At 38.0% G+C, this 25,807-nt stretch overlaps 3 protein-coding genes across 6 annotated transcripts; all 3 read left to right on the forward strand.

Moving 5' to 3' along the window:
* Nucleotides 1-233: 233 nt before the first annotated feature.
* Nucleotides 234-5,767, forward strand: LOC131328548 (glucose-1-phosphate adenylyltransferase small subunit, chloroplastic). Its single transcript, XM_058361483.1, has 9 exons — nucleotides 234-559; nucleotides 1,920-2,216; nucleotides 2,696-2,965; nucleotides 3,077-3,256; nucleotides 3,653-3,756; nucleotides 3,869-3,980; nucleotides 4,460-4,558; nucleotides 4,689-4,808; nucleotides 5,369-5,767. Exons 1-9 carry the CDS (start codon nucleotides 332-334, stop codon nucleotides 5,483-5,485), a joined length of 1,527 nt encoding a protein of 508 aa, XP_058217466.1. The 5' UTR covers nucleotides 234-331; the 3' UTR covers nucleotides 5,486-5,767.
* An 8,028-nt stretch (nucleotides 5,768-13,795) lies between these two features.
* Nucleotides 13,796-14,134, forward strand: LOC131328693 (uncharacterized). The gene has a single exon (XM_058361605.1). It carries the CDS (start codon nucleotides 13,796-13,798, stop codon nucleotides 14,132-14,134), a length of 339 nt encoding a protein of 112 aa, XP_058217588.1.
* A 3,341-nt stretch (nucleotides 14,135-17,475) lies between these two features.
* On the forward strand, nucleotides 17,476-24,730 carry LOC131329326 (vacuolar cation/proton exchanger 3-like). Of its 4 annotated transcripts, none has more exons than XM_058362414.1 (13): nucleotides 17,480-17,799; nucleotides 18,280-18,424; nucleotides 18,545-18,808; nucleotides 18,900-18,967; nucleotides 19,171-19,199; nucleotides 19,757-19,953; nucleotides 20,104-20,316; nucleotides 20,707-20,841; nucleotides 21,595-21,711; nucleotides 21,789-21,842; nucleotides 23,659-23,775; nucleotides 23,942-24,038; nucleotides 24,378-24,727. In XM_058362414.1, exons 3-13 carry the CDS (start codon nucleotides 18,545-18,547, stop codon nucleotides 24,395-24,397), a joined length of 1,311 nt encoding a protein of 436 aa, XP_058218397.1. In that variant the 5' UTR covers nucleotides 17,480-17,799; nucleotides 18,280-18,424; the 3' UTR covers nucleotides 24,398-24,727. The 4 variants fall into 4 exon arrangements, with proteins under 4 accessions (XP_058218399.1, XP_058218397.1, XP_058218396.1 ...); XM_058362415.1 differs by lacking the exon at nucleotides 17,480-17,799 and adding an exon at nucleotides 17,844-18,200; XM_058362413.1 differs by lacking the exon at nucleotides 18,280-18,424 and having other exon boundaries at nucleotides 24,378-24,728.
* The last annotated feature ends 1,077 nt before the right edge of the window (nucleotides 24,731-25,807 follow it).

Genomic DNA, 25,807 nt, shown 5'->3' on the forward strand with positions numbered 1-25,807 from the left:
AACCACCATTTCAGAGTCCCCACAGATCTCTCCTAAATCCTAATCATTAATCTCAGTAATCATTCCCGAAAAGAAAAAAACATAATTTCCAAAAATAGCCATTTCCAAAAATACCCTCCTCATAATTTATTTTCCCCCGTCCATCCGCCTTCCACATAAGCCAAGCCACGTAATTTCGCACAAAACCAGTGGCAACCCCAACCATCCCCTCGCTATAATATCTGGATCTACTGCCATCACACTCACACTCTCCCAGTCCAAACTCGATCATTCACATTTCACTCTCACTCTTCTCTCTCTCTCCTAATCAAAGTCTCTCTCTGGATTGATAATGACGGTGATCGGAGCGCTGCAGGTGCCTCACAGCAGCACGTCGAGCCACGCCGCCGACCTCCCCGCGGCGTCGTACCGGCTGCTGTCCTTCGCCTCGTCTCGACAACGAAAGATCTCGACGAAATTGGCCTCCCCACGGCGCCGTTTTAAGTCCGCTCAGCTGATTGTCAAGGGCGTGTCCGATTCGCAGAACTCGCAGACTTGCCTCGATCCTGATGCCAGCAGAGTATGCTCCTAATTCTCCTTGTGAATTGTGATTATTATATTTGTGCATTAACGAATGGTTATGTGCGCGCGCGTTGGGATTTGTTTGTGTGTTCTGATTGATGTGGTAATGTGTGTGGATGATGCGAGTTTAGTTTACTTGACGAACGCGCAAAGAACTTGTCAACTTGATGATAACGCTTTAGGATGGAGCACGATTTAGAAAAGGAATTTTACTGCCGTGGATCCAAGTAGAGTTCTACTGTTGTTGACTGGACCTAATTATATTGTTGAAATTGGAATTGGTTTGACTGTGTCATCATGGATCCATAATCGGATCTCTGTCCCTATTTATTTATTTATTACGGTGCGTTTGTTTATATAATAAATATTATAATATATAAATGCAAGGACGGATCGTGGTAACAGCCCTACCCACGTTTCAGATTTTTCTTAGAATTATAGGAGATTTTTCTCAAAACCTTTTGGGATTATATTTTTCCGCCCAAAAATTTGTTCCATCCGCAAAACAGAACATAAAAGTAATAATACGTTTTGTCGGGAAAAAAATTAAACTTTTTGTCACTAGTTACTAAATATCAATGCATTCTTTTAATCCATCAAAAAAGTTTGAATTTTTCTTGATAAAAAAAAAGTTTCTTATATTCATGCGGATCAGAACGTAAACCTCAGAAGAGAACTAGCCCTGCATAGCGAAATTTAAACTTTTTGCTGCTGGTTACTAAATATCAATGTTGTGTTTCCTGTTTTATTGCATTTATGCTTTTTATGTTTTCCAAGAAGGCATAGCAGAAGCTATACGAGGTTGGATGAAATTCTGCTTGTAGAATGTTGTTACGTTTTCTTTCTTTTCCTGTGAATGTTTAGCCATCAGATGTAGATCTCTATTGATAGCTGATAAGTCATGGAGAGTAAAAAAGCACATGGGATCTTACGAAATGAAACTACAAATTTTGATTCTTCTTTCACGTTTTGGCCAGTATTAGTATCTCGGGAACCATTCAATATGTGCTGATTTTATTGGTTATTGAAATTTGAAGGCATTAAGTTGTGGGATTTGCTTACTTTCTTTGGCACATTCTCTTGACAATAAACCAAGGGAACCTTGATGGCTGTCATTATGATGGAAAGGACTATGCTTTCGATGGTTGTGTGAAATCTGATCATTGTTTACCAGAATATCCATGGCATTTGGTTTCTTGAGTCATAGGAAAAGAGTTTATGATATGGGCACTTTATTGCTTTCTTTTTGAACTTATGGGGTCGAATGTGATGTCTATGGGTATCTTTAATTATTGAGCAAAGACTGAGTTAAAATGGGGAATAGAATGATGAAAAATGTTAACCGTAATTTTTTACAGAGTGTTCTAGGAATTATACTAGGAGGGGGAGCCGGGACTCGTCTTTACCCTCTTACAAAGAAGAGAGCAAAGCCAGCTGTTCCTTTAGGGGCAAATTATCGCCTAATTGACATTCCTGTCAGCAATTGCCTGAACAGCAACATATCGAAGATCTATGTTCTCACACAATTCAATTCTGCATCGCTGAATCGCCATCTTTCAAGGGCATACGCAAGTAATCTTGGTGGCTACAAGAATGAAGGGTTTGTTGAAGTTCTTGCTGCTCAGCAAAGTCCAGAGAACCCCAACTGGTTCCAGGTAGTTTACATTCTGGACTCCAAACATTCTAGTCTTTCACATGGGCGTCATTTTCTTTAATATACGTGAGACTACACTCCAACAAACTTGTTGAAACTTGAAACCTTTAGTTCCTCCGAGTGGTTTCAATTTCTCCATTCGTAATAGTAGATTCGAATAACCCCGAGTTTTTTATTTGGGGTATCTCAACCAAGTTTTCCTTTCCGCCTACACAAGCTCCATGCCTAGTTGAGGAGTGTTGTACCTTTCATTTATTTAATTAATGACATCATCCAAACACGAGGTTTTCCATTGCACATATAATCCCTCGATGCTTTCTATGTAAGGTTTCATTTATAATTATATCCTTTGCATAAGTATTAATAGCAAGTACGGTATCATCGTCAGGCACCGATCTTCTAATACTTTGTTTTCCCTATTCGAGGAGTTGCTTGATACCTGTCCTGAATGATTGAATTCATTTTTATTGCTCTGCTTAGGGTACAGCTGATGCTGTGCGACAGTATCTGTGGCTGTTTGAGGAACACAGTGTTCTTGAATTCTTGGTTCTTGCTGGGGACCATTTGTACCGTATGGATTATGAGAAATTTATTCAAGCCCATAGAGAGACAGATGCTGATATCACCGTAGCTGCACTGCCAATGGACGAAAAACGTGCTACTGCATTTGGTCTAATGAAGATTGATGAAGAAGGACGTATTATTGAATTTGCAGAGAAGCCAAAAGGAGAGCAGTTGAAAGCTATGAAGGTAAGAACTTTCTGTTTTAGTTTTTCATGAGCAGTTTTTGTTTGTGACTATTTATAAGACTGCTCTATGATCCAAAATTATGATTGATTTTCTCTACTTGTCATGGTTTAGGTTGATACTACGATTTTAGGTCTTGATGATGAGAGAGCCAAAGAGATGCCTTACATTGCAAGCATGGGTATATACGTTGTAAGCAAAGATGTCATGATGAACCTGCTTCGTGAGAATTTTCCTGGAGCCAATGATTTTGGAAGTGAAGTTATTCCTGGTGCAACTTCCATTGGGATGAGAGTATGTGGTCCCTTATTTTCTTTTTTCTTCATTGGTCCTCTCCCTGTGTCTCATCGGTAACATAAACAATATGATGCAAGTCCTTAAGTTTACCGGCCATGATGAGGATTGGAAATAAGTGGTCTGGTTGTCTAATACTCTGCAATCTCAAAGCCAATCGGAGACTTGGAGTATACTGATTCATACTGATTATATCATTGTACTGAGATATATGACTCCAGGCTTTACCATAGGTTGTTATTTATATACTCGTTAGTCCACTGATGTCAACCTTGGTAGTTTATTGGATTGACACTTATTACTGCAACACATGAGAAAACACCAGTTTTTGTGGAACTCCAGCCTTTGAAGTAATCTTAAGTCCTCAAAAGTCTAGTTGCTGCTTCATGCATACAGGTGCAAGCTTACTTGTATGATGGATACTGGGAAGACATTGGTACCATTGAAGCCTTTTATAACGCCAATTTAGGGATCACCAAAAAGCCAGTACCAGATTTTAGGTACTCCTCTCTTTGATTACATTTGGCACCTTTCTCCCCCTTTTATGTGTTGTAATACTTGTGCTTCTATGTAGAATGACAACTTTGAATTGATAATTGTCTTCTGCTGCAGCTTCTATGATCGTTCAGCTCCAATTTATACCCAGCCTCGATATTTACCTCCTTCCAAGATGCTTGATGCTGATGTCACAGATAGTGTTATTGGTGAAGGTTGTGTAATTAAGGTAAGTTAATTAACTTCATGTTTGTTGATACGATCGTTATGCAACTGATGTTAGGTTTGCGTTTTCACCAATATGCCACAACAAACCAGTAGCATAGAGATGTACAGCCGTCACCCGGTCAAGCCCCTACACTTCGATTGCCATAGTTACTCAGTTGTCAGTACTTGTAGGAAGGTGCTGTGGGTTTTGAACAAGGAGAGTCTCACTGATGACTGAGCCTCTGTGATTCTGAAATTGTAATATGGGACCTGTTACACCTTCAAATTGTTCAGAAAGGGCACCCTTAACCCATTTTATGCTTTGCAGTTTTGCACAACTTATGTAAATAACTATACCCTGCTGTGCCATCTTGAAGATGGCAACTGGGTGTCATGTAGGACAGTAGGAGTATTTTTTTAACTTCTGTGTAATGTAGTTATCCGTGACTGTGATAGAGAATTAATTATTTGTGAAAAGATAAAACTTTGTTCCCTGCGCAGAACTGTAAAATTCACCATTCCGTGGTTGGGCTTCGATCTTGCATCTCAGAGGGCGCAATCATAGAAGATACCTTGTTGATGGGAGCAGATTATTATGAGGTAAAAACATACAACTTAATGGCTTATTGCATTCTGTTGCAGGTGTACTGTGCTTTACAGATCATATATCATGGATTAATTGGCTCAAGTAGTAAGTATATTTATTTGATTTTTGCCATCTTTGTTCCAGACGGATGCTGACAGAAGATTTTTGGCGGCAAAGGGAAGCGTCCCAATTGGTATTGGCAAGAACTCTCACATCAAACGAGCAATTATTGACAAGAATGCTCGCATCGGAGACAATGTGAAGGTATTTATGTTTATTGCTCGACTTATCAGAACTACACTTTTCTCAATTTTGAAACACAAAGTAGATTTTCATTTATTTTTTAATTTCAACATTGAGTGAATCTACTCTACCCTACCCTAGTCCGAAGTGAAAGGGAAGTGGGATCACCCCCATTTGGGCCTCGTACCCTTCAACCTCCACATGGAGAGATTGGGGCAATGCCACTTCGGTAACAAAGGCCTTGCCACAGAAAGTACATTGAAAAGGTGATAAAGTCCATCAAAAGATTCTAGTTTACCAACTAACATATGGTAATTCCCAAGGATACACATGAATGAGTATAACACCTTAGCACAAAAAGGAAAGGCACAATTTGCCCGAATTTCTCACATATTTCCTGTATGTGCTATGATGCTTGTAAAATTAGAGAAACCATTGTAGGTCTGGAGTTGGAGAAACATATGCATTGCGTGGCATGCGTGCAATTTTTGTGCCCTGATGAATGTTTGTCTCCTTTATCTCTCAAAACTCATTTATGAACCGGAAGGCCGAGGCTCTAATGAGGATCTTTGTTATTCCAGATCATAAACAGCGACAATGTTCAAGAAGCGGCCCGGGAAACAGATGGATACTTTATAAAGAGTGGGATCGTTACCGTAATCAAAGATGCCTTGATTCCGAGTGGAACTGTCATCTAGAGACTTTCACAACCAGTACTTGTGCTGCAACACTACCACTTGCACACCTTGCGGACACAGCTCCAGGCTCATCTCTCGGTCTAGAGGGTGGGACCCCATAAAGTCCTCCGTATCATTTCTCTTGTCGTGGCCATGTAGAGGGAGTCCTTTCATTTACCTTTGGGCCGGACAAGAGATACAACGGAGTGTACGTCCTTCACCGATTGCGCACCATGTATATTTATCTGACTTTACTGGGGCATTCGATAAGGAAAAGTCTTCTAATAAAGTTTCATTAGCAAATGTCTTTCCTGGCCCCCTAGTAATCGCACCACATTTGGGAAGCAGTGTGATGTTATTGTTCCATGGTTATAGGGAAAATCTAGAGTCAAGTGGAATGCCGTTTTTACCACCGAAGGTGGGAGCCTTGTGTGGGCTCGACGCCCGGAAAAATGATTTTTTCCTTTTATGGCTCATTTTTTGTATTTTTAGTTTACAAAAAGGAAAAATGCTTGTTTGTTTAAGAGTTGCCACCCGGGTTTTGAAAAGGATTGTTCCCGAGAAATCGTTTATTGAAAAATGTGACTCTTTTGCCCTTTTTTGAAAATGGGATTGGTCTCTGAAAATAGAGAATTTTGGATTCGGAAGTCAGGTTACGAGAGGAGAAGGTTTTGGTCGAAAAAGCACCTTCCTCGCCCGATAAAATCGGTCTCTACTATTACTTGTGGGATTTGAAAATCTTTTTATTGTTTAACTTTTATGCCACATAAATAGTTTATAGCACGTAAACAATTAATTGCAAAAAAAAAAAAACATCAACGGGCATGCTTTGAACAAAAATAGCTAAACAGTTTATATTTCATGCTAGCAACAGAGACTAATAGCCATGCTTGCATTTAGGCATTTTAATTGTAGAAAGTAACTAAAATGGCATTCTGTTCCACGATATCTCCACCGTATGACAAAAGTGTGTGCCGTTCGGTACATGTCTTTGTGGTCAACTTTGCATATATAAACAACTAAAGCATGCAAAAGGTTTGTATCAGAGGCAAACATTGATGATCATGCTTGAATATAAACAACTAATTACAGGAAGCAAATAAAGATGTTGTTTTATGATAAACACAATTGTGCGACAGATAGATACGCCGTACGGTACACATACTTTGTAATCAGTAGTTTAAAACAACCTTAATTAGCATATGATGATCTGAAATAGGCATATATGCTCGTCTATCAACTAAACAGTTCCTACTTCAAAGGATGATGCATGATTGACATAAATTCAGAAAGGATGAGCAGGGAATAGACTATTCTGGACAGAGCATAAAGAGCATGACACTTAATATTGATTTTAATAAAACAAAAAATGAAAGAGCGTTTGACAGAACTGTTCCCCTGAGAAACACTCTACCATGCTGTAGTTAGGTGTACCGCACGGTGGAGTTATGTGGGATACCTACTTTGATTTCTTGCAAACGTCTAAACCATTTAGGCCCAAAATTGGTATAAGGAACCAGTCTAAGCCTTGTGGTTCCCCTCAGAATACAGAAACAGAAAGTTTATACCTTTAGGAATGAAAAACCTTTCTTTGGAAAGTTGTGATTGGTATGCTGGCCCTTCTTGTGAATTTGGATGAGTATGTGGGCTTTGATTTACTGTAGTGACAAGATATGAGTCTTGGCTTTGGACTTTGGTTGCTTTTGAAGCGGTTTTGGACTTGGCTTTGAAGTGTTTTGGTACTTGAGAGGGAGTATGAAAGTAGGTACTGAATTTTAGAGCATTTTGAACTATTTTCCTCTCTAATTTCTCTTTTTTTCTCCAAAAAAAAAAAAGTCTCTCCCTTCTTCCTCTAAAACACTCTAGGGTATTTATAGAGTAAGTTCCCAAAGGTTTTCCTTGGTCTTCAAGCTTATACCGACCTTTTGGAGGGCTATGACAGCTATGGTGGGCTAGGGGGATAGGGCATGACGGCCCAAGATGCCTTGGCCGTTAAGTTTGAAAAGGCGGCACAAGTATCCATGTACCATATGGTGGACTATGTACCGTACGGTGGATATATATCTATCGTACGGTAAAGTTTTTAACCGTCTTAACTTAAGTCGGTTGGGATGTGTTGTATGGTGGAAAGTGTACTGTACGGTGGACACATATGTCTACTGCATGGTAGACATATGTCTACCGCGCGGTAGAGTTGACTGCTCAGCAGGCCGAACTTCATAAGGCCATCTCGGATACTCCCAAACTAGGCTTTGGGTGTTCTTTGGACCATTGAAAAACTTGTCGATTCTACTTTTCTAACCCAAGTGGTTTGGATAAGAAATATTTTGTACATCAAAAGATATGCAATTTACCCTCAGATGGTTGAAAAAGAAGTCATTTAGGCAAAATTCTTGTATCTCCCTCATTTCAAATCGGATTAAGGCTTATCATATATTGATAAAAAGGGTTTTGAATGTACTAAAAGACGGTAGACTCCAAACATAAAAATAAAAAAGTTTGATTTATAAAATATGGGTTGAAAGCAGACTTTACTGAAGACCATTGATGCCATGATGGCCAAAACATGTACTCACTCATTCTAAGCGTCACTTGACACTCTCATACCTAGTTCCCAGGTGTTTCCTCATTTCCTTGGGTACAAAGAGAATTATTTGAAGCTTTCAAGGCATGTTTTCATTATTGGGAAGTTTATCGGCCACTGGTCTACGGTTTTCGAAAGGTAGCGCTCCAAAAGGTTTAGATCTGTCACGACTCTGACCCGCCCTTTGAGGTCTTAATCATGACAAATGCCAGTGATTTCTCACTAAGGCCAAATCACAAATCAAATATCATCTAAGCAAGTGATAATCAAAAGGGACAAAACATAACAACGGAAGCAAAAGACGACTTTTATTGATAACGAACCAAAGTCTTACTTAGGTTTTACAAACCAAAAGATAAACCTCTCGGAGCTGTGCTTACTTACAAACTCAAAAGCTAACAAACTATGTACAAAGCTAAGTGTCTACAAGCATAACTTCCTTTCTACAAGTTTTCAAAAAAATACAACACATCCCAAACGTTATCACCACGACACCCTACGCATCGCTTCTTGAAAGGTGGAAAAGAAAATTCATAAGCCAAAGCTCGTGTAAATGATTAATACTTAACTCATATGCCTTCCATGGACAATGCAAAATAATTTGATAATATTTCAAAACAAAGAACTCAAAATCAAAAGCCAAATATAATGCACATTCCGCTATTCAAAATTCAAAAGCTACCGGGCGTCCCCGGTAGTGGATAAGCCAGACGTCTATGCATTATCCTAAAATACACACCAACCTCAAATACCTTTGCTAGCCATTAAGCCGTCCCCTAGCAAGACCGGACATTGGGAATGCCATTAAATAGATTCGCAAATATTTTACAAATAGGTCCACCTTCCATTGGTATCCATGGAGTACACAATTTATAAAACATGTTCAAATAAGCTTGATAAGGGAAACAAGTTCAAAACCATGTGTTTAGGTATTAAATCACTCACCTCGGCTCTACGAACCACCCGAACTTTCTAAAACAATTAGACAATAAAAACATGATTAGAAGATGCTAAACAATCATATCTTTATGAACATAAGGTCCTAAGGTAAACATATGAAGTTAGATAGCTAGCCTCAAGAAAATAGTCACAGAATCTGCAGTTCCATAAACTTTAACGCAAAAACTGACTTTGTACAAGAATAACTAAGACACAATCTTCATGCATTTTTTTAGGTCTATGGGTCTAGTTTCAAAATCAGAAAACGGATTGTAATTTCATCGCTCGAGCTAAAAATTATGGCCGTTTTTCCAACACGTGTCTGTGCAGTCAGCATAGTCCGAAACTGCGTGCTGCAAGGTCACGAATTTTTACAGAATTCAATACTTTGAATATGATTCCGAAATTTTTACCATAGATAGAAGACTCAGAGGAACTCTCAATAAAAATCTCATAATTTTTGGAACTTAGGAACTACCTCAAAAAAAATCCACAAAATCAGGACAGATACAAATTTCTCAAATCTGCAGATTTCCAGAAAATTTCCTCTTGTTCTTCCTGCAATTTTCAACTCTTAAACCCCTCCAAACTACTTCTAACCTCACTAATCATGCTCAAACTCATAGATATAGAAGAGCTACTCCAAGAATATCAAATTCATTCACCAAAACAGGTTTTAAACACTCAATTCAAGGGATCTCAAGTTAGGTTCTTGAGTTCCTTAAGAACTCAACCCTAAAACTCAAATTCAACTTAAATCAAACATCTAAAGTATGAATTTAGTCCATAAGATATGAAATTTAATATACAAATCATGGAATCAAGTAAAACAAACATATATTACCAAGTTAAATTTTCAATTCCAAGTCAAGCAAGGTTTTTCCCTAATTTTTTTTCCCTTTCTCTTCTTCTTCTTGTTTTCCACCATTCTCTCTCTCTCTCTCTCTCTCTACGTGGAAGATAGACAAAGGAAAGAATAGTGTAGAACGTTTCTTTTGTTTTCTCAGGCTAGGTGGATAAATACTTGTGTGTGGCCTAGTCTATACACTACCATGTACTCCAATTCTATTTAACAAGTATGACAAGTGTAAGACTCACCTAATTAACCCGTAACACAACACGTAATTAAACTCCAAGCATAATTAAAGGTTAGGGGTATTACAAGATCAATCCAAAGATTTAAATCATGTTTTGTTTATCATTATTAAGGACTTAAAAGGTGTCCGGAATTTCCAAATTGGGGTGTCTACACCTTGTTGGTTGGGCCTCCCTCTTTCCGCAGGCAGGACTCTATTTCGAGTCGTGCAAGTGGGCATGAGATTGGGGATTTTGTGCTCTTGCCAACGTGTACCAAGGTAGTGCCGTGGTGACGGTCTGTTCTCACAGACAATAGCTATGGCTCAACTGGACATTCTACTGACGGGTAGGAAGTCTCTATAGTCATGCCCAAGGGGAGCTGCTGCTGGTCGCCCCTCCCACCCTTTTTTTGGATATAAAAAAAAAAAATGGAATGCCATTTTAGCCTTTGGAAATTTATATACCTTATCACGGCTGGTTACCGGTATGAGCAACTTGAATACAAACCGGTAAAAAAGAGAATAATCAATTTTTTTTCGTAACTCAATGTGCTCAGGCTTGTTTTCGTATACCTCGACTAATCCTAGATGACCAATTGCACTACTTACTTATAGGGTCTCAATTAGAGCCAAAACTTGGCCTTGGCCTTTGGCTCCGTTTGTTTCGATGTAAAATGTTTTTTCGAAAAACAACCTTCAAATTTTTATTTTTCGGTGTTTGGTTGGCATTTGAAAATATTTTCAGAAATCAACAAAATAGTGTAGAAAGGGGGGGGGGGGGGGGGGGGGGGGGGGAGTTAAATGGTGGAGAGATATGAGATTATTAGAATTGAACGTGGGTCAGGACTGACAATCGAGAAAACTGAACAGTGAGAATTGTAGTAGCAGGCGCGAGTTCATTTCGGAAAATAACTTACAGAAGATTTAAGAGTAAGTCATTTTCATCCAATTGATGGAAAACGTTTTACATGTAAAATGTTTTTTTCATTTTTACACAACCAAACGCCAAAAAATAGGTAAAACATTTTACTGAAAAATATTTTACGTCCAAACAAACGGAGCCTAAAATCTAGTTAATTGATAGTAATTATTTTCCAATCAAACACGGGAAATAGTCAATTCTTTATTCATGTTATTTCGTTTGACAAAATTGCCCTCTAGTAAATATGCCTTGTTTGTTTTTCTTTTTGAAAAAAATATTTTAACTCAAAAAATACTTATTATTCCTACTTTCTATTATTACTCTCTACTCATTACATCTATTGTCAATCATTATTTTCATTTCTCTTTCCACTCATTAACCATACTTTCAATCATTATTCTAATAAAAAAATTCTTAAAAACTCATCAAAACACACTATTAGGCTCCGTTCTAGAACTTGAATAAGTTCTTATTTTTTGTTCAATAATAAGGCTTGTTCCATAAAATAAGAAGTAAGTACTTATTTTTTGGTTAAGGCAACTTTAAGTTCAAAAATCATGTGTTTACGCAAATAATTTTCCTATCAATATGGATCTTATTTGATAGATCTCATTGAGATTTTTAATACGGTGAAAAAAAATTGAAAAATTATTTTTCATTTACATTATTTTTTAGTTTAAAAATGTGAAATAAGCTGCTTATTTGAGTTTTCTGGAACAACCCTTCTTATTTTTTTTGAAAAGTTTCAAAATAAGTACTTATTTTTTAAGAAGATTTTTGAAACGGAGCCTTAAGCTCGTCCAGTACTACCCCGCCTCCCCCTAGCTAGAAGCCTAGAAGAAGCATCAATTTCTACTCTATTAAATACTCTCTCCGTCCAGCACTACGCCACCTCCCCCTAGCTGCTAGCAACATCAATTTCTACTCTAGTCGGCCGCCACTATCTTTGATGAACTCAACTCCGGGCTCCAGCTGATCGGCGGATCTCTCACGTGACCCGTTGTAAGGAGGGCCCCCACCGTATGTCAACGTAAGTAATACATATTCTCTCCGTCCCAAATTGGATGTCAATTTTTGATATTTGTGTCAATTTTAATTACTTATATCTTTCAATATGGATCTCAAAATATATGCAATATGGATCTTATTTGATAGTTCTTGATTAGTTCTATTATACAAAGTTTTCAAATTCATGAAAAATATTATAGATTGAAAGATATAATCGATGAAAAATGACACGAGTTTCAAAAATTGTCATCCATTTTGGGACGAAGGGAGTACATAATATCCCCGAAAATTTATTAAGGCCCCGTTCTTTTAAACTTAACTTAAATATTGGAGTTTTGTCTTCATTTAAATTTTTTTCGTATTTGTTAGTTTTGGTACAAACTTTTGTTGGTTATTGATTCGTCTCGTTGAGAGAAATCGAAACGCGATTAAGACACCACGTGACAGACTAGAGTTTGTCGGTCAAACCGTCAACCCCACCGAAAAGTGAGAGGGGGAGTACACATGCTCATAGGTTAGTCAACCGGTTAACGGTCACGTCTATTGACGTTTCGTGATCAATTGAAAGAACAAAATAACAAGTGAAACTCAATTAAATTAAATCTGGTTTGAGGAGAAATTTTTGGTTACAAATAGGATACCACTGTGGCATGCTGAGGTGGTGCCCTTAGGCTCCATTCCAGAACATCTTTTTAAAAAATAATTACTTATTTCATATTTTTAAATTTAAAAATAATGTAAATAAAAAATAATTTTTTAATTTTTTTTGCACCGTATTAAAGATCTCAATGAAATCTATCAAATAAGATCCATATTGATAAGAAAATAATTTACGTAAGTACGTGATTTTTGAGCTTGAAATTATCTTCTTAACAAATAAATACGAAATACTTATTTTTCTTTCAGCCTTAAGAGCATCTCCAATCCATCTCCGTTTCCTCTAAAATAGAGTATGGATGTAACACATTGAGGGGAGATTTTGTAATTTATTTCATTTTTTCTTCACTTTTTGTACTTTTTGGGAGAATCTTTGAGGGATCCATTGTCTTTTTTAAAGTTTGGAGGAATTTTGTACTCCAAATTTACTTTTGATCCTCCATTTTTAGAGGACCAAATTTACTTTTGGAGGACCAAACTCTAAAAAGGACAGTGGGTCCTTCAAAAATTCTCCCAAAAATTACAAAAAGTGAAGAAAAAAGAGAATAAATTATAAAATCTCCCCTCAATGTATCACATCCATCCTCTATTTTGGAGAAATAGAGGTGGATTGGAGATGCTCTAAGCAATAAGGAGCCGACAATTGTACAGAATATCAGGTGGTGTCAGCAGTTTTCCACCTCAGCAATTGACCCATTAAAAGTCCTTCCACGAGCAATTTTTCTCTCTGATGTGATGTGCCTACTATCACATCTCTGTCTCATCTCTGTGGTTCCGGTCAATGCAAGCAACCAGAGGAAATTTCCATGAAAGCATGCGCACCACGTATAGCATGTATGTACTACTTTCGTACGTCCGAAAATGTTTGTCTGGTAAGCAAAATGAAATGTTAAAAATAATAAAATTTTTGTAAGAAAAAATCAAAATTTTTTTAACAACTTACTAAATATCAATGAGTATTTTTAATTTGTGAAAAAAGTTTAAATTTTATCTTAAAAAAATTTCATTATTTTTAAGTTATCATTTTGCAGATCAGACAAATAATTTGGAACGTAAGGATTATGTTGACAATGCATGTGAACTGAAAATATATATGTATATATATATATATATATTGTGAGAGAGAGAAAGAAAGAGAGAGAGACATGGCAAGATACTTGGATATTGTTGTGGGTAGTACTGGTTCTGGAAAAGGTAATGATCTGCTGCTTCACGGCTTTGGAGCCACCTTCTACCTACTCTGCATGATTGTTATCTCTGTTTCCACCATTTCTATGGTTATCTTTGCCTGCTCCTCTAGCCCCGAAGAAGATGACTGTTGTTTTGGTGGTGGTGGCAGCCACAGGGGTGGCGGCGCGGATGGGGGTGGCGGCGGTGATGGTGGCGGTGATGGCGGCGGCGGTTGTGGCGGAGGCGGAGGCGGCGGTTGTGGTGGGGGTTGCGGCGGCGGCGGTTGTGGCGGAGGCGGTGCTGGAGCTTGCTGATTGGATTGGTGCATGTTTCGAAAAAATAAATTTTCTGTGTACTAGGCTTCCCAGCCTTCCCTACAATAGCTAATACGTACGGTCTTTGCTGTGATTGTACAATCAATAGTGAGATATATATATATATATAGTTTGTGAAATATTTTAATTCACAATAAACATAAGCAGAAGAAGAAAGGAGTATATATAGTTTGTGAAATACGTTATTAATGAAAATTACGTCATTGTATTCCTAAATTCATATATATATAGAAATGATGTTCTCTAGCTAGCCACGAAGTTATTCTCCTGTCTTATATACTGTATGTTCCTTAATTAATTTTCTTATACTACTACTAGTTGCTGTGCGCAAGTTATTTTGTAGTACTAGCTTGCGGATCCCGATTGCCAGGAAAAACTTAGCAACCAATCACAAAGTTGACTTTGTCCTTTATTTTTAATCTCCGAGAACAAATTATAGTTCTTGAATTTATTTATTTTTTGTCATAGTAACTTAAGGAACAGGGAGGCAATTAAAAACTTGAGAGGGAAGAAGGAATAGGGATCGAGTTCCTACAAAAGAAATGAACAATTCTCTAAAGAATAAGGCTTGGACAGCAAAGATGCGGTTCATGTGATTGCAACCGCCGGATGGTATTTTTAATTGTCTAAATTTGTTTTCATTTTCTTACTAGTAAGAAGTAAGAATATACTTTTACTAGCAAAAGTTTAATCAATAGATCTGAACGATTGATTGTCAAGATGAACGGTCTAAATTGGACTGCACGCAGTTTTCTGCAGTGGATTGCAGAGAAATCGGATCCTTCTCTAAGTACTTTTTTTTTTGGTCAAAAAAATTCCTCTAAATAATTTGCAAGTTAATTAGGTTGCTGTGTCAAATAGCACTCAATGAAAGAAAACCGGCTACATGTTAATTAGGTGTTTGTGTCCGTTGCCATCATTTTCTTCGCTTGTGCAAAGGTAAGTCCTCTTGTGTCAAAATATGCAAGAAACGTCGGGGTGGTAACGGTGGAGGTGGGTGGTGACGGTGGAGGTGGGTGTGGAGGCAGCGGTGAAGGCTGCTGTGTTGGCGGATCTACGGAGGATAGGACCCATACAATCGTATATATCTACATTATACATTTTGGGTAAATTATAAGCTTATGTCGATAGGGCGTTTGTCATTTTTGTATTTCACAATTGTGCTTTTCCTTTTGGATTAGGTGGTTGCCCCGATTTCAATCTCTTGCTCCTATATAAAAAGATAGAGGTTCCCATGTCATTTTCTAATAAATACTAACTGGCACGTACTATTATGATATAAAATTATAACTGTGTGTAACTTGTGTTTGCAAGTATATTTTGTACTATTTGGAGACAGACAGATGTAGGGACAATTGTTTGTGTTATTTGGGAGAGAATGTAGGGATTAGTCTAAGGTGCGTGCAAGTTGGCCCGAAACTGTTGCAAAATCCGAACTGCGCGCTCAACTCACAACGAACAAAAACACTTAGGATCTTGAGATACTATCGTTACAGAAAACAAACGAGAAAAAAGGAAGATGAACAGAAAAAGCAGAACACACAGATATACATGAAAAACCTTAACGCGAAGAAAAATCACGGTAGCCACACCAATCCACCATGAACGAAGAAAACGAAAATTACAAGTCTTCTCTATCCTCTCTACGAAAAGTTCTCTTGCACTTTCTCTCACTAAAATTTTCTCTCTGACACACTACAAATGAATACAACAATTTGTATTTATAGGCAAACTCTAAGTGATAGCTAGACCCCTCCATGGACCCACTACTGCTGCCCCTCCTGGGCTTGAACCCTCGCCGCTGGACCCCTCCTGCCGTGGGACCTCCCTGGGCGCAGGTCGCGGACTGGACCCTAGCGTGAGCCTGCTATTGGGACTTTTGATGTGTATTTGTAAAACCTTGTGGCCGCTTTGTCCTACATTGGCTAGATACAAAATCTCTCTTCAATAAATCACATTGCACACTAATGGGATAGTCAATGTAGCTAGATCCAAGGAGAGGTCTCGCGTGTTCGGAAAAATTGACCAAGGCTCAAAGCAATTTGGCAAACTGATTTGTTAACTAATTTACCAGGTGCGCATCACGAGTTACTCGCGCGCAGGGGATTGTAAATCCAGGATTTGAGCCTTGCGCATTCATCCTATAGATGAACCCACGTTTTGCTAAAAACCAGAACATTTTTTTGTTTACAGAATTTTCAGTCAATCAAATCTTTTTCGAAATTGCTGATTAAGAAAACGTGTGCGATTTCTGGTGATTGAAAATATTAGATTGTCTAGCACATATGGCATTTACTGGAGAGGAGCTCAATTCATATACATAGCAACGCATTTATTTTAAAGAAATGAGTTTGAATGTAGTATGCTAATCTTTATTCCTTTAAAGACCAATGCAATTTTAGCTTCGTCCCTCTGGAGGCGGTGGCCGGAGGGTGGCGAAGTTGATTTAAGAGATAGCTTGTGGGGAATCGATATTTGCGCTTTCTTTTTTGATGCAAGTGCTCCATCTTTACCGTGAAATTATTAGTAACTTCACGAACAAAGTGAAGCGCTTGCATCAAAAAAGAGAGCGCGAATATCAATTTCCTAGCTTGTGTTATTCAGCAAGGGCCTCGGAGAACAGGCTATGGGCCGGTGACTGCTTTTCCAAAACTTCTAAAAAGTCTTTTACGAGAGAGATGTTAAATTCACTATGTTGTTTCAATACATACATACACTGCATGTTATGTGGAATCCATTTTGAATTCTAAAGAATCCAGAAAAATATATACCCATAAATTTCAAAATATTGTTTTATAGGATCCTATAAAAAATAAGCTCTAACGAATATCGGTAAATATTATTTTTAAATTCATTGAGGCGAAATTATGCAGTTGAACAGTTTTGCCCCTACGGATCGAGATTTAATACTTATCGATATTAGTTAGAATTGATTGTTTACAGAGTCTCTTAAAATAATATCAAAATTTATGAGTATTTTTTTGAATTTTTGTGGGTCCTAAACTAGGCTCCACATGAGATGTAGTGTACCTTTTTTTTTTTTTTTTTTTTTGGGAGTTTTTCAATCGACCACCAACAAACAAATGAAACCTTTATCGGATAAAACAAAACAAAAACAAATGAAACCTTTTGTTGATCTCTCTCTTTCTGTCTCCTCTCACAAGATTAGCAGAAAATGATTGGGAAATGCACTCCTTGTTTCTAATAAATGCACTTCACTCCTTATACTTTAGTAAAAAAATCACACATAAAAGTCTCATCAAATAACTTTATAAAAAAAAACGAAGTATGAAAATCACTACCGCAAAATGATTTCTCTTTCTAAAATCACCACCGCAAGATTAGTAATGTCGTATGTTGTATAAGTTTTTTGTTCCCACATTGACCTTACAACGTACTATATCTTTGGTAATTCTTGTTCACCCACATCTTTCCCTGCTTTCTCGACATATTCTCTGCAATTCTCATCAGTACTTTGATGACGCCTATCATCTCTATTCCATGAAACGGGGCTGATTTTCTTGGCCATGTTTTTAGATGTGAGTTTTGTTGATTTTCTTGGCCTACCAGCCCACAAGTAGATAGCCAAGCCAAGCCAAGCCAACAATTATTCGTAAATGCCTGGAATTCAACCCCGTATTGAGGTGAGCTAATTGCTTCCTTCTTCTTCTTCTTTTTTTCCTTTTTCAATACGATTGATCTTGTTTTTCTGCGGTGTAAAACTTCATGCCTCGGAATTGGATACCCTTTCGAATTTTACATCCATTCATGTTTAATATCAAACTTACAATGGGTGAGATCCTATATATGCATGGCAATTTGCATTGACCACTTCGATCACAACATGGGTTCACTCCTGAAATCCATGTGTATGCAGGTCGTTGGCGAAGATCATCGATAGAAAATTCGTATTGAACGGAAAATGTGGCCACGTGATTTTATCTTTGCATGACTTTGTAAACTGGACGAGAAGTAGGATTTTGATTGTACACCGTCTAGCGTCTTTCAAGACGAATGTGGCTATTTACGTGGCTACGAGAATCAGGTCAATCTAATTGGTTTTTTTTGGGTAAGTTGTGATCTTATTGGGTCATTCTAATCCTATTCATGGACGATCTACACAGGACCGATAGAGTAAATAACTCAGATAATTGAGATGGGACCTGTAGTGAGCCCCACGGGAGTGGACTGCGCACTGCAGTCCACGAGCTAGATTCGCTATACAAGGTGGCGAGAACACATTTACCAGCTTAGTGCATCTGAGAACTGGTATAGTTCCTAAACATGAACTTAGGAACCTACGTACTGACTATGTCCATTAGTATGTTTATGAGATTATCCATATAGTATGAAATACCCGTCGTTGATGATAATGACATGGTTTTACAGATGGAATCCTTAGAGGAGCATTATGTAATAGAAGAGGATGAGTGCCTGATCAACCGTGGGCCTACTGATAAGAGGGTGCTATACCTGGGAGCAGCTCCAAACAGATATTATCCGTTCTCTTTATTTTCCGAGGACTGTGGTTGGAAAGAAATATGGAATATTGTGCTAAGCAGAACCAAGGTAGTATTCTTCTCAAACAAAATCAACTTACTGGTGCCTTGCGGGCCTCTAGCCGTACTGGTAGATTTGGTGACCGGCCATCAGGTGAATTGCACCTTTGTTAACACTACAACCTGTTCTTGGTACCTATGTAACTATATGGTTGTTTTCATCTATGTCTTAAATTTGATTTCAGGGTTCCGTCTTCTTGTTAAGCTTGTTAGGCACCATCCCCTTAGCGGAGCGCTTGGGTTGGGTAACAGAGTAATATACCTTGTACATTTTCTTGTATTTCAATGTTGTAAATGGATACTGAGTTGTGATCTTTTACATGAAATCACATAAACCAACAACGTAGAACTGACTCGCGATTGACGTCCTACTAGTGCATGCAACATAACTTCATTTTATTCCTCCAGTAATGAAGATGACGGGATCTAATATAGTTTCGCGTCCTTTGAGTGCAGGCAGCTGGCTTTCTACACCGGACCTACAGGTATTTTGCCTTTTCTAATTTTGATTAATAGTCCTCTGCATATATTCTCTCCGTCAAGTTTTGTATAAAATTATAAGCTGTTGATATTGTCTGTTAATATCAGTCTGCACCTTAAAAACATTTGATTCCAGAACATATGCATAATAAATATACTGCATATTGAACCATTGCTTTGTAATATCATTAATATATCGTATATACTGCCAAAATTTGTAAGCCCTCTAATTGCCTTCCACCTTTCCATATTCATCATTCAGATGACTATGAAACTGTTGGCCTATATCCATGGCCTAAATTAGTGGTCAGACACCATCGATTGGTATCAGTACCAAGCCAAATTTTGTGTCCGAAATCAACAGGGTATTGGTGTCAATATTAGTAGAAACAAACACACTTCAGAATAACGACGAATTCCTTTACAGGGAAGCGAAAATATGTTGTACAGATGGATTTGAGGTTTTACAGCTTGTGACAATCATTAATTTGTTCCACAGTTTTGTGACTTTGGCCATTTTGCTCCTAGGGTAATTTGTAATGGCCTTTTTTTGAACTTACAGTTGGAGGCCTTTTGAATGCAACTTTTGGAAATGCAACAGAACTGATAATATCAATTCATGCAATGAAAAGTGGCATGATACGTGTTGTTCAACAGTCACTTTTGGGCTCAATACTGTCAAACATGTTGCTGGTGCTTGGATCTGCATTTTTTAGTGGTGGAATCGTTCATTCAAATAAGGAGCAAGTGTTTAACAAGGTAGGTTTATTTCCATTGCCATTGCCATCGTCGTCTTCTCTCTTTTGTGTATGTGCAACAGGGCTGGTGTATAGCTTCGTTCCGTCCTCCCATTGGTATTTGGAAATTTGATTTACTAAACAGCAGGGTCTGTTCAAATCCTTTTGCCAGGCAAATGCTGAGATTAATACAGGGTTGCTCTTGGTGGCAGTTATGGGCCTGTTATTTCCAGCTGTGCTACACTTCACACGCACTGAATTGCATGTTGGGAAGTCTGAGTTGGCCCTTTCAAGGTTCAGCAGCTGTGTTATGCTTGTGGGATATGTTGCCTTCATTTGTTTCCAACTAATTAGCCAGAGGAATGTTTCTGTCCCAGTTAATGAGGTCGGACTATTTTTTTATGCTTTCCTGAATACATGTGCTATTCTTCTCCATAAGATGTGCTTCCCATACATGAATTTGGTTTTAGACATAAAGTATGTTACAATAGTTTCCTTCGGCGTCATATATTTGTCGTTCTCCTGAAGGTTGAGTATAGAATTTTGTCAGACTATTGAACTATTAGATGTTTTGTTCAAAATTTTGTTTTACCTTTTGTTTTTATGAAGATATAGATCATGATTATTATTGTATAGAGGCAGGAAAAGGTTAGCAACAGGTTCTTTGTCCCAGACCAATGAGTGTTACTCATTGTGACCTGGACTACCCCTTTTCTCTCTACATCTCTGCATCTCAGAACAGAATGACTTAGGCTGACAAATGGCTTCTAACCAGGACGAGAGTGAGGCTGATGGTAGCTCAGATGATAAAGAAGCTCCTAAGATCACCAAGTGGGAATCAATAATCTGGCTTTTTATCTTGACTGCATCAATTTCGTTCCTGTCAGAGTACTTAGTTAATGCCATAGAGGTACGCTTGCTTTCTTGATCGTAGTTTACAAGTATTTGTCCCGATTTCAGGAGGCATTACTTCTGCAGGAAAATGCATGCTCTGAAGAGATGCTAACTTCCTTTGTCTTTTGCATTGTCAAAACCATTCTATGGTGGCATGGCATCCACATCTTGTATGTTGCATTATCATGAAGGTTGTTAGTGTAGTAAGCCTAGCCCACTCTAAGTAGCTCCAATAAAAATGATTTAATCTCTCTCTCAATAAAATAAATAAATAAATACAGGAACAAAGCTCAATACAACACATGAGGGCCTCAAGTGCCCAAATAAAACAAATGAAGCACAAACCACCCGAAAGGCCTAAAAAGCCCAAATAATACATCAAGAAAATCCGAAACCTAGCCCTAGATCTGCAAAACGTTGCTGCCCACCGCTTCAGACAGAACATCCACCACCGTTGGTTAACACACCCCGACTTCCACCTAGCCACCAGTGGCCACCCATGGAAATGGAACCCGAAACGCAGACAACACCAAAACTGTCACGAACGCTCACCAAGCCGTTAGGCGAGAACCGGGCCCTTCAACAAAGGCCACAGTGGGAGCCAATGCTGACCGCTCCATCAAGAACCGAAATACCCCTACCGTTAAGCGCGAAATCGGAGACCCAACAATAACTCCATCAGGGAAACAAAGGGCAAACTAATAGCCGAGAAAATGGGGCATTTGTATTTATGTTCATGTGAACCTTCTTTTATTGGTTGAATTTCCAGGGGGCATCTGTTGCATTGGCTATTCCAGTAGCATTTATAAGCGTCATCTTGCTTCCAATTGTGGGGAATGCAGCAGAGCATGCAAGTGCAGTTATGTTCGCAATGAAAGACGAGCTTGTGAGTGTTTTTTTGTTGGAGTTTCCATAGAAGTGTCATCTTGTTCAGTAATAATCATGAGTCTCCCTGTCATGTAGGACATGTCTTTGGGAGTGGCAATAGGATCGTCAACACAAATATCCATGTTTGGGGTAAGCAGTGAAACTCTTATGGCTTCATAGGTACCTCTAGTTATGGCTTCATAGGTACCTCTAGCACTTGTTGAAATATACATCTCTTTGCCTGTACATCTTGTGACTCACTATGCCTGCTTCTAATCTTGGGTGCAGAGGTTTTAAAGCTGCTTATATGGTGTTGTTTGTTTCCTTTTTTCGAATAAAACTACATAAGACTTATTTATTCACCTACATATCAACTACCTTGCCAAGCACTATGCATAGTTTTTTGTTCTTGGTTGACTGCTATTTCTTCAACACAATAAAAGGCAAAAATTTCAGTCTTTCATTCCATAGGACTATAGGAGAATTGTCCTAGTTTCAGTTCTGATAAAGCCTAAAGTTATGGGGAAAATTGTTTGTATAAATGTCATTTTTCCGTTTTCCATTCCTGTCTTCTAAACCTCCATACAAAAATGGACATATCTTTGTATTTTCATAACAAGTGCTATTTAAGGTAGTGGCGTAATACGCATCAATAAGGGCACTATAAAAAACAAAACATTTACTGACAACAAGGATGGACGGATGAATTATAAGTATCTATATTTTCCGCCCTTGGGAGTTCTAGGTAGTGGTCGACCGGCCTGAGGGTGGTTGGGACCCGTGCGGGGGGCTAGCTGATCGGTGACCAGAGGTCAACCAGGGGTGGTCTCACATGAAGTGTAAGTTGTGTGCTGTAAATAATAGATCATCATCCTACCTTGTACAAGGCCTTTTAAAGCCGTGAGAGCGCCAAAGCCCATTGGAATTCCACAATTAAGTGTGCTCGCCTTGGAGTAATCCAGGGATGGGTGACTTAATTGGGAAGACTGATCGAAGCTTGGCCGGCCAATGCGGACAATATTGTATACGGCGGGAATGGGTCGTTACACGATTACTTGTACAATAGTTTATATAAATGCACACATTTTCTTTTTAGTCATCCACCTCGTCAATGAACAACTAGGATTATTTTCATCTAACAGCCCACATTCTCCTTTTAGAATCCTCTAAAAAAATATATTTCCTTCTTCACATCTCTTGAATATTTCAGAACTCTCCACACAAGTCTAGCATATAATTGAGTTGTTTACAATCTTGTAGAACATTCTAGAAGAAAAATGTACAGTAGTCCATTCTCGTTTTTATAAGTATTTTTATAAGTAATGTCTAATTGAGATAGTAATAAATGATTAAAAGGTTAAAATGTTAAAAAATGGCTTTGACTGTTAAAGTGGGACCTAGTATGGATTCTAAATAAATTTCTTAATATGTACAACCTATTAAAAAATGGCTTTGACTATTAATGTTCACCCTATTTTCAGTTATTGACAAAATTTCTTAATATGTACATAGTTGGGTTAGCTAGTTGGCTTAACTGTATAAAAGAAATATTGTTTGATTAAAGTAAAACTTAAACTATCAATTAAAAAAAAACTGGAACAAAAAAATAAATTACAGTTCAGGCCCGTGCCGCAGGTGGACCTAGGGTTTAAGGTGCTAGTTAGATGTTGTTTTTTGCTAAGGGTGCAGAGTCCTGAAAAACTTGAACTTATTCTTCTCAAATTGTATTTTCTTGATTTTCATTCTTTTACTTGATCTTTTCCAATTGTGGAAACACTTACAGCAATGAAGAATTGTGTGCTTGGCACTGCTATTGTGTTGTTCTTTATATGCTTGCAGTGTGGCTCATAATAATTTAGTTGAGTTCTTACAGCATCCAGTGCTTCTTCTGGTTGCACAACCTCTTAAACTCATTGCTCCGTGATATACCTCTTTAACTTATTGTTTTCTCGTGCTTTGGACACAGATCCCATTTTGTGTGGTTTATGGATGGGTCTTAGGGCATCCAATGGACTTAAATTTTCAGCTTTTCGAGACAGCCACTCTTTTCATGACAGTTCTAGTTGTAGCCTTCATGCTGCAGGTTCGTCCATTGAGAAAGATGTATTTTCATAACTTCACTTTCTTTTGTTTATTGTTCGTTTGCATTTCTTTTGGGGATGCCTTCTGTACTCGTTTGTCGTGGTGAAGGTTTCATCTCATCCTTTTAACGGTTCATTTTAATAGTACTTTCTTCCTTGTGCTTGCAGGAGGGGACTTCTAACTACTTTAAAGGACTGATGCTCCTCTTCTGCTATCTTATAGTTGCTGCGAGTTATTTTGTGCATATAGATCCTGAATCAATACGTGAGTCGCTACCCCTTTCCCCATATACTGGAAGAATGATTGCTTGCGAACTTTTTTGGAAGTAGAGTGTACTAACTGGCGTATATTTCCTTACACGAGTCCGTATAATTGGGCTTGGACCTATAGTTTTCACCTGTAATCCAATTTGTAACAAGATGCTTAGTACCAACATCGTCAAGCATTGCGGATCAAAAAAAAAAAACATCATCAAGCATCCTCTTTATGCCACTGAATTCAAAAATTAAGACTATATTGTGTTTGAGATTCTTCCTCTCTTTTTTTCTTGTTCTATACATTCGATGTTTGATTCATTGACACGCGGGACATGTCATTTTTCAGGGGATAAGCCCGAGACGTAGATGAGGAAGTTCAGAAACTTTATCAAGTTGACTAGGCGAAGCTGAAGGGATCGTCCTGTGAGACTGAGAGATGAACCCTCCGGAAAAAAAGTAGCTCCTGGGTGTATATAGCTTCCAGTGTCTGTATAAGATTTAGGTGTTAACAGCAGCAGCAGTAGATGATAATGTGGAAACTGCAGGCAAATATTTGCTTCTCTTGTCAACTTCAGTTTTACACTATGGGTGGTTTTGCTATATATAGTAGTATAGTATTAGTACCCCTGAGACCATAACCCTTTTGAACAAGTCAAGCTTAATTCTTTTGTGTTAAATTGGGAGGTGGTTGCGAAAATCAGATGTTATATCGTAATTATTCGACTACTTGGAAATGCCAGAAATAAAAAAAAAGAAAAAGAAAAACTAGTTGGAAATGCCAGAAATAAAAAAAGAAAAACTAGTATGGTGTGTAGGGACCTTCAACTATATTATTGTTGCCGCATCTTTTCATGACCATTCTGCTACTTAATTTGTAAAGTTCCAGAGGGTACAAATTGTTGGTGTAAAACATCAAAAATCTGGAAGTTTGGTATAAATTTTGGCGATGCACAATCTAATAGATACAGCTTCTGAGGCAGATTACAGAGTCAAATGTATCAGAGCAAGAGCTAGGTTGAAAACAAATTTGCTTTTAAGGAACAAAGAATAACAATCGATCGATGATGATCTTTTGTTTTGCATTTGCTTGCACAAACGAAGAAGAAACCGAACGTCTTTGTAAAAATGTATCAGAAGAGCAAAGTGGCTAGTACTCTGTTTGGCAGCATAAAAAGAGGATTAAGAGAGCAATGTTCCACAGATATATTCCACCAAAAAGAGTGGATCATATTTGTACAAGGTTGGCCTAACTTATTTACTTTGACCTTTTTTTTTTAATTTTGCGTCAAGTTTTTCTAATTATCTACCTGTCTCAACAAGCAAAATCAAAAATAATGTAAAGAAAGTATGAACTAAGTTTCAGAAAAGTTTGAAAAATGACAAAAGAAAATTCGAGATAACTGATTGATTTCAATCTCAATGGAAGGGGTTTCATGCACCATATCATGTCAGGATCGGGTCTAGACATCATTGCCAGTAAAAAAAATTTAGCAGTAAATCACAAAGTTGACTTTGCCCCTTTATTTTTAACATCCCAGAACAAATCATAGTAACGGAAGAGTTGGCCTGCTGTTTAAAACTTAAATATTTGTGATTCTTAATTCTGAGGTTGGTATCCCAAATAGTACTAGTCAATGTAAGAAAACTGGCCAAACGTTGATTAATTGTGGAACACATCAGACCATGTACTTTCTGATCAATTTCTCTCCCTCTCTCTATAGAGAGAAAGAGATGGCAAGGTACTCGATGCTAATTCCAGGTGGTGGCTCTGGAGCA

The sequence above is a fragment of the Rhododendron vialii genome, chromosome 6a, assembly GCF_030253575.1.
Source record: "Rhododendron vialii isolate Sample 1 chromosome 6a, ASM3025357v1".
Lineage (NCBI taxonomy): Eukaryota > Viridiplantae > Streptophyta > Magnoliopsida > Ericales > Ericaceae > Rhododendron > Rhododendron vialii.

Coding starts and splice junctions, on each gene's coding strand:
- LOC131328548 (XM_058361483.1), top strand. CDS start 332: ATGACGGTGATCGGAGCGCTGCAGGTGCCTCACAGCAGCACGTCGAGC. Junction 560..1,919: donor TCGATCCTGATGCCAGCAGA/GTATGCTCCTAA, acceptor AATTTTTTACAG/AGTGTTCTAGGAATTATACT. Junction 3,257..3,652: donor CAACTTCCATTGGGATGAGA/GTATGTGGTCCC, acceptor TCATGCATACAG/GTGCAAGCTTACTTGTATGA.
- LOC131328693 (XM_058361605.1), top strand. CDS start 13,796: ATGGCAAGATACTTGGATATTGTTGTGGGTAGTACTGGTTCTGGAAAA.
- LOC131329326 (XM_058362413.1), top strand. CDS start 17,773: ATGCCTGGAATTCAACCCCGTATTGAG. Junction 20,317..20,706: donor TTTCTGTCCCAGTTAATGAG/GTCGGACTATTT, acceptor GCTTCTAACCAG/GACGAGAGTGAGGCTGATGG. Junction 21,843..23,658: donor CACAAATATCCATGTTTGGG/GTAAGCAGTGAA, acceptor CTTTGGACACAG/ATCCCATTTTGTGTGGTTTA.